At 45.5% G+C, this 12,880-nt stretch overlaps 1 protein-coding gene across 3 annotated transcripts in view; it reads right to left on the bottom strand.

The window, feature by feature from the left end:
- Positions 1–8,588: 8,588 nt before the first annotated feature.
- The window catches only part of TTC7B (tetratricopeptide repeat domain 7B), a 71,480-nt gene continuing 67,188 nt past the window's right edge, over positions 8,589–12,880 (bottom strand). For all 3 annotated transcript variants that reach the window (XM_083166395.1, XM_083166393.1, XM_083166394.1), the window contains one exon: positions 8,589–10,341. In XM_083166395.1, the coding sequence (XP_083022521.1) occupies positions 10,120–10,341 (222 nt within the window). In that variant the 3' untranslated portion in view covers positions 8,589–10,119. The remainder of the gene's footprint in view (positions 10,342–12,880) is intronic.

Below are 12,880 nucleotides of genomic sequence, written 5' to 3' on the forward strand. Positions count from 1 at the left end.
ATGTCTGAGGTTGAAGCATAAGTAGCAATAAACCACTGACGCCTAAACCTTCGATGGACATCACTGCAGCCATCAAGGTCAGCCATACATATAAGTGTACTGTACAGTATATGAAAAGATGAAGGCAAAAGGTGTACATTGCTCTGTGCACGCTGCCATATTTCACAACTTACTGTAACATTTATACTTGATGAAAGCAAAGTTAAAATGTAAAGGAAAAGCTTTATTTTACAGTTCCTTCAGAATCAGAGCAGGAATCTGTCCTTCCCCCTCATTTACAGACCTACCCCCGGGGGCAAAGTCCTGCACAGATCACATTTATCAAAACTCTGAGGTCAGACCTAAAGGAATATTCATGTCGGCTGCTCCTCAGATCTTCCAGAGAGCCGCACCGTACCCCGATTATTCCTCTGTAGTCTGATTACCATAGAAAACACAGGTGCATGAAGGAGAAACGTCTCTTTCATTGCATTTATAGACAGAATTATCTATGTGGCCCTCACAGAACTATCTGTGATCTGTTCAAAGTTCCTCGGACGCCCTCCCAGGCCACAGCGTTAATATTTCATGGGGAGAGTGTGTCTGAGAGGAGAATTCCTTCAAAGGTGCGCTACAGAAGCAGCAAGCCAAGCCAGGATAGCAGCGTGTGTGTGTGAATATATATATATATATACACACACACACACACACACACTCTGAGGCCGAACACAGAACCTCTCTGTCCCCACTGCACCTCTCTGCCACCCTAGGGGTCAGGGAGCAGGTGGGGGATGCGGGGGGGGGGGGCAGGTGGCAAGTGGGCGGCAGGCAGCAGATGGGCAGTGCCATGGGCAGACGAGGGAGGTAAAGTCCTGCGCTAGTAGCCGCGTCTCATTCATTGCAGCCAGACACTCCTAGCGCAGGGTGTAGCTTCACATATGGAAGTCAGCTGTCACAGCCCAGCATGGCCCTGCAGCACTTGTGGCTGCCAATGGGAGCAGTGCTGCAGCTACTAACGCAGGACTTTATTTCCTTCAATCTGATCTGTGGTGGCTAGCGGGGGGCCCTTTGAGAGATGTGGGCCCAGTGGTTAAAACCCCCACAAATCCGCCTAATCTGGCACTGTGTACTACTATGTGTTGTAATGTGTATATGGAGTAATACTGTGTGGCATAATGTGTATATAAGGAGTACTACTGTGTGGCATAATGTGTATAACGAATACTACTGTGTGGCATAATGTGTATAAGGAGTACTATTGTGTGGCATAATGTGTATAAGGAGTACTACTTTGTGATATAATGTGTATAAGGAGTACTAATGTGTGGCATGTGTACAAGGAGTACTACTTTGTGATATAATGTGTATAAGGAGTACTAATGTGTGGCATGTGTACAAGGAGTACTACTTTGTACTAAGGAGTACTAATGTGTGGCATAATGTGTATAAAAAGTACTGCTTTGTGATATAATGTGTATAAGGAGTAATACTATGTGGCATACTGTGTATAAGGAGTACTGATGTGTGGCATAATATGTATAAGGAGTAGTACTTTGTGATATAATGTGTATAAGGAGCAACACTATGTGGCATAATGTGTAAAATAAGTACTACTGTGTGGTGTAATGATCTGTGTCCCATCATTCAATAACTTAACATTACTTACTTGTGTAAGTGGGTATAATAATCCTTCTTGTTGTGTCTGAACTCTTCCTAATCCTCCTTTAAATCCCAGATTGGACGGACAGGAATTGTTTAATTGGTTTTAGCATTAGTGTTTCTATTTTTTGCTTCCCATGTTAGAGAGAAAAAGTGACAAGATTATCTGTGGATGGAGCTGGAATGCAAGAGGGAAGGGGATGGAATGCTACATCCCCTATACTCTTCTCGTGTCCCACCTGTACACAGGTACCTCTTACCTTCACACTAAGCACACACTACCTTGGATGTTCAGCACCCAGACCCTGCCCAGATCATTAACTCTGCCATTATCAGGCAGCCTGGACCTGCCCTCTCCATGCTGCAGCCCCTGGAGATAGTAGGAGAAAAGATATTGAAATATAAAATATGAAATATGAGCACACACAAAAGGTTCAAGTCCAGTCCAGCTCGGAATCACTTTTGGGTCCCGGGTTTGGGTCTGTTGTTAGCTGGATTTAAAATGGAACTCATTTCATTTCTAATTTCTAATAGATTTTGATGGAATCCAAAACCGAACCAAAACACCACACTTACCTGGCCTCCAGGAATGGCCGGAAGGCTCCAGAAAATTAGGTGGCACTCCCACCACCCCCCCCCCCCCCCCCCCCCAAAATGGAAAGGCAACAGTGGGCACCTTTGCAAGTTCAGAATATTCCCAATGGAAATTCCATCCACTTCATGCCCAGCAATGAACTACATCCATAGGTGCCAGTTATCAGGTCATTCAGCCCTCACCAGGGTGTCCGGGCCATCTATGTCATCCCCAGGTTAATAATAAACAGGTGTGTGCTGGGTGTACGGTGGGCGTGTGCTGGGTGTATGGTGTGTGTGTGTGGTGGGCATGTGCTGGACTTGTACCTGGTGTGTTCACTTCCTTCTCAGGCATTATGTGCCTGGCACAGCCCCTCCATGGAATCTGCCTGGCATCTCCTCACCTGTTCTCAGTTATAAATAAATAAATAATAATAACCAACATTTGCTATAATGTGACCCATTTCCCCCGGAGCCCATTTATCTGCTTGGAGCTGACACGATGACTGAATTACCATGAACTCAATTCATTAATTAATGCGTAAAGCTTGTTTAATATCAGTTAATTAACGGAGCCGCATTCACTCAGTAGCCAATAAATCAATCTCGGCAGAGCCTGACCTATCTCATCCATTCTCTGCTCCGGGAATCCGGAACCATGGCATGAGAGATGCTCAGAACCTGGGAAATATACACACACACACATACATACACACACACACAGTTGTGCTCATAAGTTTACATACCTTAGCAGAATTTATGATTTTCTGGCCATTTGTCAGAGAATATGAATGATAACTCACAAACTTTTCTTTCACTCATGGTTAGTGTTTGGATGAAGCCATTTATTGTCAAACAACTCTGTTTTCTCTTTTTAAATCAAGATGACAACAGAAACTACCCAAATGACCCTGACCAAAAGTTGACATACCCTGGAGATTTTGGCCTCATAACATGCACATAAGTTGACACAAACAGGATTGAATGGCTACTAAAGGTAACCATACTCACCTGTGATCTGTTTGCTTGTAATCAGTGTGTGTGTATAAAAGGTCAGTGAGTTTCTGGTCTCCTGAAAGACCCTTGCATCTTTCATCCAGTGCTGCACTGACGTGTCTGGATTCTGAGTCATTGGGAAAGCAAAATAATTGTCAAAGGATCTGCTGGAAAAGGTAATTGAACTGTATAGAACAAGAAAAGTATACTGTATAAAAAGATATCCAAGCAATTGAGAATGCCAATCAGCAGTACTCAAACACTATTTAAGAAGTGGAAAATCAGGGATTCTGTGGAAACTAAGGCCCTTATTCAGATCTGATGGCAGTACAAATTTGTTCTGCGATCAGATCTGAATAAGGGCCTAAATCACGTTCAGGTAGACCAACAAGAATTTCAGCCACTACTGCACAGAAAAATCGTTCGGGATGCAAAGAAAAATCCACCAATAACCAGCTGAAATACAGGACTCTGTGTGGTTGTTTCAAGATGCACAATAAGGAGGCATTTGAAGAATAATGGGCTGCATGGTCGAGTCGCCAGAAGAAAGCCATTACTACAAAAATGCCACAAAGCATCCCACTTACAATACTACAAACAGCAGAGACAAGCCTCAAAACTTCTGGAACAAAGCATTTGGAGTGATGAGACCAAAATGTAACTTTTTGGCCACAACCGTAAATGTTACATTTGGAGAGGAGTCAACAAGGCCTATGATAAAAGGTACACCATTCCCACTGTGAAACACAGAGGTGGATCGCTGATGTTTTGGGGATGTTTGAGCTACAAAGGCACTGGAAACTTAGTCAAAATTGATGGCAAGATGAATAATACTAGAGGAAAATTTGCACTCATCATCCCGGAAGCTGCGCAGGGGACGTACTTGGACGTTCCAACATGACAATGATCCAAAACACAAGGTCATGTCGACCTGTAATTGGCTACAGCAGAAAAGTGAAGGTTCTGGAGTGGCCATCTCAGTCTCCTGATCTCAATATCATTGAGCCACTCTGGGGAGATCTCAAACGTGCAGTTCATGAAAGACAGCCCAAGAATTTACAGGAACTGAGGCTTTTTTGCCAAGAAGAATGGGCAGCTTTACCATCTGAGAAAATAAAGAGCCTCATCCACAACCACCACAAAATACTTTAAGTTGTCAATGATGTTAAAGGGGGGCAATACACGGTATTATGAACTGGAGTATGTAAACTTTTGATCAGGGTCATTTGGGTAGCTTCTGTTGTCATTATGATTTAAAAAGAGTAAACACAGTTGTGTGACAATAAATGGCTTCATCCAACCACTAACCATGAGTGAAAGAAAAGTTTGTCTCCAACTATATACTAATATATATATATATACTAATATATATATATATATATACACATATATATATATATATATATATATATATATATATATATATATATATATATATATATATCTCGTTGGAGGTATATATATATATATTATAAATTTCGGCAAAGTCTGCATTCAAATTGACCATCCTTTTGAGGGGGGTGCTCCTACAGATGCCTAAACATCAAAGTATATAGGAGGTGAAAAAAGGGCACTCACCATGTTAAAAGTAATTTTAGGTTTTATTCCATGAAAGTAGAAAAAGCTGACATACCATCGACGTAACGGGACGTTTCGGTCTTACAAAAGACCATCATCAGGATTCAATACAGCTTGAATTTCAACAATCGTCAGACAAGCAACCTAGCATCCATCCCTGGGGTGTATCCTCCGATATAGATATATATATATATTAGTATAGAGTTGGAGGTTCCGCCGTATGCTTAGTGATAGCACCAGGCCATGCACAGGGAATGTAGGTCACTGTGTAGGCGGGAGCCTTATGTAAACCTGTTGGGGGATGTGATAGTGCTGCTGAGTATTACAGAAGAGATTTCGTGGGCTGCCCCCCCTTTCTCACCCCGCAGGTATGTCTCCCACCCCAGTAACCTGTCATATTACCACCTCGGCTGAAATCACCCTCCATGTGCCAACTACTCAGGCGATATTATTCCCCTGCTGCAGCCATGTTCCTATGTGTAGAAGCCGGATATTCCCATAAACCTCAATAAGAGCAGTGTTCTCCATTATAGCTTTGTACAAATGTCTGCTGACACGTGATGGAGGCAGAACCTTGCTATGGTGCAGTAGCGCAGTGGGAGGAGTCATCTGCTACACGGAATGTTGCTGTGTTCAATAATCAGGTTTTTCTCAAATGTATTTTTTATTGTAGTGAGAATAAAATATCAAAAACAAGTGTGACATGTATGAGAGTTACATATGACAAACACACAACATGACTGTCACATATTGGGCCTGATTCAGCAAGTCATTCTGTGTCTGAATCACACCATGCAAGGGAAGCAAATGCAGTTATATTGCTTCCGTGCAGGATAAATACTGGCTGCTTTTGCATGTAGCCCACACGTTAGATTTCAGTTTGAACACCTCCCACCCAAACCTTATACCCCTTTTCCATTAGCCTAAATATCCCAGGTTTTTGCACGGGAGTGTGCAAAACCCGGGATTTTAGGCAGGTGGAAACGCTCGCTGGTAGCGACCAGGGTTGAACACAGGTTCAACCTGGGTCACTGTGTAGTGTAAACGGGTAACCAGAGTGGATGCGACCAGGGTCCCGTTCTCTACAGTGCAAAAGCCGGCGCTGGGAGATTCTTTCATCTCCCAGCGCCTCCCCGACCCCACCTCCTGATGACATCACCTGCCCAGCATTATTCCGGGTTGGGACTCTAGTGTGAATGTGTTTGCAAGGCGGGTCGCACCCAGGTTGTAGCCGGGTACAAAATCCCGGGTGCGACCCGGCTTGTAGATGAAAAGGGGTATAACTCTCTTTGCTCTCCTGTAGTGCAGCATGGTTTTGCATGTTTTTTGCTTTGCTAACAAAGCAAAATCATGCCGTAGGTGGGGGCAGTCATAGGACTGAAGAAACATATAAAATAATATAACTTGGTCCAGCCAGAGCGGGAATTGTTGATAGCAATCGAGGGTCTCAGGAATATACTCGTGTTTCACACCATAATGTATATCGGAGGGAGGGTGACTCCCATGTGACAAAATAGTATTCTTTTCTCAGCAATGCTCCGGTCAATCCATCCGGAAAACATGGTCTGGTATTGCTAGAAATAGTGGTTTGATGTATCCCCCACATCTAATCTGAAAATGGTGGCAGCCCATTGTAGCCTGTGGATTACACATCGCGTTGCTGGCTGGGGAGTGGGTTCTCTGGGGAACCCTCCCTGTAAGTGACTACTGTGCAGTACAGTCTGACTGAGCGCCTATACGCAGACCCCTGGCACCCACCAGAGCAAACTGCAGGGGCAGACTGCTTTGTGAGGCCACATCCCTGCCTCCGTCCACACTAGCTGCTACCTTTACTTGGTGCTATTACCAACCCTTCTGATACAAAGCTCTGGTGCTTGTAGTGTTCTCACCTACATTCTTCCATGAATCACCTACAATTCTCCCCATCTTACTAACCCCCTGCACCTTTGTGTCTGTGTTGGACCCCGTCTTCACAGTACAATATACTGCCTGATGATCACTGAGTCCCAAGTTCTCACTCACGGATATCCAGTCACCATTTGTATCACTGCATCTTTGCTTGTGGGCTCGCTCCCTCCCCGAATACTGGATACTCCCTGTAAGGGTCATGGCCCTCAAAGCACCGCAACAGTCTAGGTTTTAACCCGGTCAGTCAAAATGATTGAGGTACTAAGCCTAAAACCCTGGACTTTTAGGGTGCATGGAGGACCAAGGTTAGGAACCCCTGTTGTAGAGCATTATGTTATTATTATATCTAGGTCCCAGGTTCTGCTATAGAGCCCAGCACGCTACAATGTATCAGCGTAGGAAGCCCACATGTAACCCTGGCCTCATACAGGACAATGTGGCAAGAAGAAGGTTAAACCTTCTCTGTTACTGCTCCAGGTCATGCGGCAGACAGAACAGGGAGACTCAGCTGCGTTCCAGGGACCGCTCTCGCCTCAGGGCATTTTCCATGGAGAGCAGGGCGGGAGCACATCCAGGCATGGTATAATGGTGGGTATTATGCCAGGGAAGCCGCCTGTGGTAGCATGTGTGTGTGTCAGTGTATAATGCACAAACAGATTGTACAGATACTCACATGGGTAAAGTTATATCCTCGTTCCCCATTGGATCCCCGGTATCCGGACTGATCATAGACTGACTCATGATAGTCATATCGTCGACCACTAATGGTCAACAGTCAAAAGATAGACAGGGTTTAAAGGTCGACATAGTCAAAAGGTTGACATGGAAAAGGTAGGCATGCATTTTTTTTACATAGGTCGACATGGACACCCCAAAAACATTAAAACTCACGCCGACCGTTTTCCATGTCGACCCTGTCAACCATTAGTGGTCGACCATATGACTGTCTATCATGAGTCAGTCTATGTTTTATACCATAACCTGGATCCCTACTATGAAACTATCAATGCCTGGTGTTGTACATGTGTTACCTCGGATTTCATGTCAGTCACTTTCTCCTTTTTGGGCTCTTGAAGAGGAAGAACTTGGAACTTGCCTGGCGATAGACAAGACTGTTAAACATGGCCCCAGAGAATGAGCTCAACCCCAAATAGCCCAAATATACCATACCCACTGGGTTTAGCCGTATGTGAAATCTGGGCAGACAACGCCGGTAGGCTGCTCCGAGTTTATGCTGTGGCTTGTTCAGATGAGAGATTGTTTTCTCAAGTATTTATCAAAGCTGGAACGGATCTAATGTATAAGGGAATAATGTGATGCTGCCCTAGGAATATTGGGTGTGCAAAACAGTGACCACACCAATGATATACCTGCGGCTTCACTCGTGTATTTGACAACTGAATTACATACTAAATACAGCTACTGTCTGTAGGTAGAAATGGAGGTGACCATGTGAGAAGCATCCAGTTCTCAGGTCTATCCCAATGTTACGTAGAGCCTGACCGCGACACGTGTTAAAGCAAAGCAAAATAGCCTGTGTAAGTCGGGATTCCCAGGTCGACCACCGGCATGGATCAGACACAACACTCCTAAAATACTCGTATAGATAAAGTAGGTCAATATAAGTTTATCTCCTGATACAGCACTTGTATAATTACCGGATTGTATAGTAATTATAGCTGTTATACGATTATTATTACTGTGTATCTGCTATAAATACATGTCATTTAATAGGGAGAGATAAAGGTCCTATAATTACATGGCAAGCACCCGGTGACCTCTGGTCGCTTCCGGTTTACAGAAACCCCGCATACTGGCCACGTCATTACCACAGACTGGGCGGAAAGCCTTTCTGCGCCCCAATATACTGACAACCCCAATACACAGGGAAACAATCATTTTAAAAATCATTTTATTGACATGGACGTGTAAACGCCGCATATTCATAGAACACGAGGAATGTTCAACCATTGCTTCTGATTCACAAACCGTCATTGATAAATAATCTCTGAATTCACATAAAAAAAAAAATCACAAACTTAAATAGAACAATATTCCTACATGGTCTTGTAACAGGCATTCATTGCAGTATACATATATACTGTGTATATATATCTGGTGTCAAGCATTATAAGTATGTCCACAGCCTCACATGGGAACATCCTTAATGTGACCTTCTAGGACACTGAGGGACCAACAATTTCCAAATTCCTTGTGTCATTAGAAATTCAGTATCTCTGCAGTTGTGGGCTGCACCGCGGGGCTGAAGGTGAATATAGGAAGATGGGGGAGCAGAGGGACTGGCTGCAGGCTCATTTACAGAATCTAGAGCCTCCTCATCTCTATTTCCTGTTTAGACAAGAGCAAGGCGAAGACACCTGTTCCACCAATCAGGTTGGTCCGAAGCATCCTGTTGTCTTCCTGCTCTGTTACATGACAGGATCATTGTTTTGGCACAGGGTGAATTTGGCTGCATATAAAACTCTCTCTGTGACCCAACAACGCAGACCAGGATCACATGGAAGCAAATATAAGGAACAATGCAGCCAAGGTGCTATATATAATCTATATCTCACCTTGTAGTGGCCCAGCTCTGCCCGGTGTTAGGAGATGCACACCATGCAGAGGCACAGTGACAGCCATCCCTATTCTGCGTGCTCTGCCAGGTGCAATGCATTCCGGAACAGCTATTAGTGCAGCAGAGTCCCCGGTCAGGCAAAAGTGAGCAGGTGCGAGACGATGGATGGAACCAAGGCTGCACTGTGTTCTCACCCACAGGGACCTACCGTTTCTGGACTGATCTAGACTGTGTACAAGGTTGCCGGTCTACCCACCTCCTGATCTTCAGGGTATGGCCAGCAGCAGACCATGGGCACACCAATGGCTGGGTTATGGTCTAGCCCAATCAGATCCGGTCATGCACACAATGAGGAGGAATGCCTATATGGCTGATCCTGGCATTACTGGGGCTGTGCCATGGACACACTGGCACATTTACCCACTTATCGTTCAGGTCACACAGAAGCATCTGGGCATCATTAGATACATGTAAACCACAGCAAGGTGGTGCGAACTGGGAAATAAATATGATACCAATGAGAAGCTATTACTTGATGAGGAGACGCTCTGGAAAATGTCCTGTGCCAGCTGTGCAGGCGTAAGTACAGGGTACCAGCAAGCCATATAACCCAGCATCATACTCAGTGCCACTATGCACGTAGGCACGCTGCTGGAGCAGAGCGCAGATCACTTGCCAACACATTTACAAGTTTTAGGCAAAATAATGAGAAAAAAAACAACCTTTCAACAACATATAAACCACCCAAAGGAGCACAGTCTCCTTCCACAGCCAGTGATTGGTGGATTGGAACGGCCACAATGACTTGCTAGCAAACACATGCCCTCTCCCTGTGGCGTGTTACCCTATCATAGGACCCTGGGGATTATGGTGAATGGAACAATCGGGCTGCTGGCCTCTAGCTCCAGAGCGGTCAGGAAACACTCTGTGGCTGCATCATCGTTTCCCTGCGCCTGTAGAACCTCCCCGAGGCTGTTCCACACCTCATGTGCTGTGGAGTTCACCTGCACCGCATCTCTCAGGATCTTCTCTGCCAGACTGTAGCGGCCCTGGTGGTGGAGAATCAGACTCTGGAAGGGGGTACAAATGGGTTACACATGAGCATTCCATGTGGAGACCGTACAGGAGGAGGTATATACACACACATACTGAATGCATCAGGACCACTACAGTGTACTCCTATACATAAGTCTATAACCCAATTCCAGATGTAATGTAAGCTGTGCACAATGTACAGGGGCGAGCCCAGCGTAGAATGATCTGCTACATTGTAACATTGCACCACTACAAAATCTGTATACACAGCACAGAGCATCCTGCCCTACCTCAGGGGCATAGGCGAATCTAGAATTATGGTAATGGGTGGTCCCAGATCTAGATACAATAGCAGGGGGACCTTTGCGCGGCGCAGCCGCGCGTCAAAAAGGAGGCGTGGTCTCATGGGAAGGAGGCGTGGCATCACAAAAAGGGGTGTGGTATTACACTTTAGACCATACACAGTAATGCCCATTACACATTTTAGCAAACTCCGTAATACCCATTACACATAAAGCCACACGCCATAATGCCAATTACACATAAGGCCACACACCATAATGCCCATTACACATTGTGCCACACATCATGATGCCCATTACATACTATATAACAAACCGTAATGCCCATTACATATTTGCCATATAAGTGCTGCTTACCTATGTGCTCATTGCTAGGGGGTTCTTGCTTGTTGGCACCATAGTACCCATCACACATGATGCCGCGCACCATAGAACCCATTACACATGATGCTGCACACATAATGCCCCTTACACATGATGCTGCACACATAATGCCCCTTACACATGATGCTGCACACATAATGCCCCTTACACATGATGCTGCACAATGTAATGCCCCTTACACATTAAGCCACACATTATGCGTAATGCCCCCACATACCGCCACTTGTAGCGTCCCTTAAGCAATGCCCCCAAAAGTGCCACTTACTGTAAATTTTTATATGAGCCTTCGCTGCTGCTGCAGGGAGAGATGGAGAGCAGTGCAGCTGCTTCTATGGGGAGAGGAGCAGAGCGCAGCGCAGAGCACGCTCCCACTCCCCTCCTGGTGTCCCCTCTAGCCGAGTGGACATTTGAAATATTGTGCACGCTGTTGTTGTGCGTGACGTCGGGGGAGCACGCCGGGCGCCAGAACCACATGATTAAAGGGGGGGGGGGCTGAGGTGAAAGCGGGGAGAAGAATTGGAGCGGAGGCTGCAGGGGTGACAGGAATACAGCCAGGGGCTGCCTGGCTGTATTCAGAGCACTGCAGGTCACGTCTGTTTGAAATAATACCCCTTTCACAACAGAAAATGCATGGATTTACCCGGGAACATGGTCCCAGGATCATGCAGGGACATTCCCAGGCTGACACCTTATACACCAGCCTAGTCCCTGCATTTTCTGGTGTGAGGGGGAGAGACAACCACTCCCCTCTCCCTACCCCCCTTTAACCAACCAGCTTTATCTTCGGAACCAACTGACCCATTTACATGAGACCAGTATCATATTGAAGAACTTTTGAGTTGGCTTCGAATGATTTTGGTCCCGTAAAATTGGTCTGTTTGGTTCCAGAGAAATCTGCCCTCAAAGAACATAAACAGTCATGAAATTACATTTAAGGAATTAAAAAAAAAAGGTTTAAGCTCAATATCCCTGGAACCAATTAACCCATATGGATCCAGCCTGTTATCAGATTGAAGGCCCAGCGATTTGGGTTAGACTGAGATCAACCTCGAGCTTCAGTGATGCCGAAGGGGGAACTGGCAGCCGTTGAACTGGGTGGGGGTCGGAATTAGCGGGTCCCATGTTATCCTATAGGGAAAACGTTCCAGCTTTGCCTGGCAGTATCTCCGGTTCCCAGGGGGCTAGAGACACGGGGCTGGGCTCGTTGGAAAGCTCCATCCCTCAGCTACAAAATGGGCTAATGGGTGGTCCAGTGCACCCCCGGACCACCCCCTAGATTCGCCTATGCTCAGGGGCACTGGGTCTAGGAGTCACCGGTGTAACAGGGTCCAACGAGAGCTCCCCTGGAGTCAGGACTATGGTCTCTGTGGCTGTGCTGGGGCACAGGAGAAGGAATATTTTACTTTAAGACACACTTTACTTCTATACAGCGGAGCAGGAATCCGGACAAAGCTTCTTATCCAGACTCAATTTAACTTCTTTTAAATGTGCAATGGAAATGCATGCTGGGAAGGTGCAGCACCACAAAATTGGTTTCTGCGCATCTCACCAGCCATTTGTTCCAAGAATTAAAAACAAAGTACTTGCTTTTACAGATCTACAATTTCCTCCATCTTCCCCCACCTCCTCAGATATGCCAGAGGCACTATATGTAAATGAGGGAGAACACCCATACAGCTCTGTAGAACTGGCTCCACATTTCATGGTATTTTCAGAGTTAGGCTTAAGGCAACAAATGGAAACTCTTATATCGCTCTGCCCCTATAGCGGGTTGTTACATAAGCAGCACTAATACCTAGAAGCATATTGCAGTCACAGTGCTAGCTGTTATCCCTGTACACACATATAGGCCCTTATTCTGGTTCACTCGCAAAGGCAAATTCCTTCT

This window comes from Crinia signifera, chromosome 12, assembly GCF_055691185.1.
Source record: "Crinia signifera chromosome 12, ASM5569118v1, whole genome shotgun sequence".
Lineage (NCBI taxonomy): Eukaryota > Metazoa > Chordata > Amphibia > Anura > Myobatrachidae > Crinia > Crinia signifera.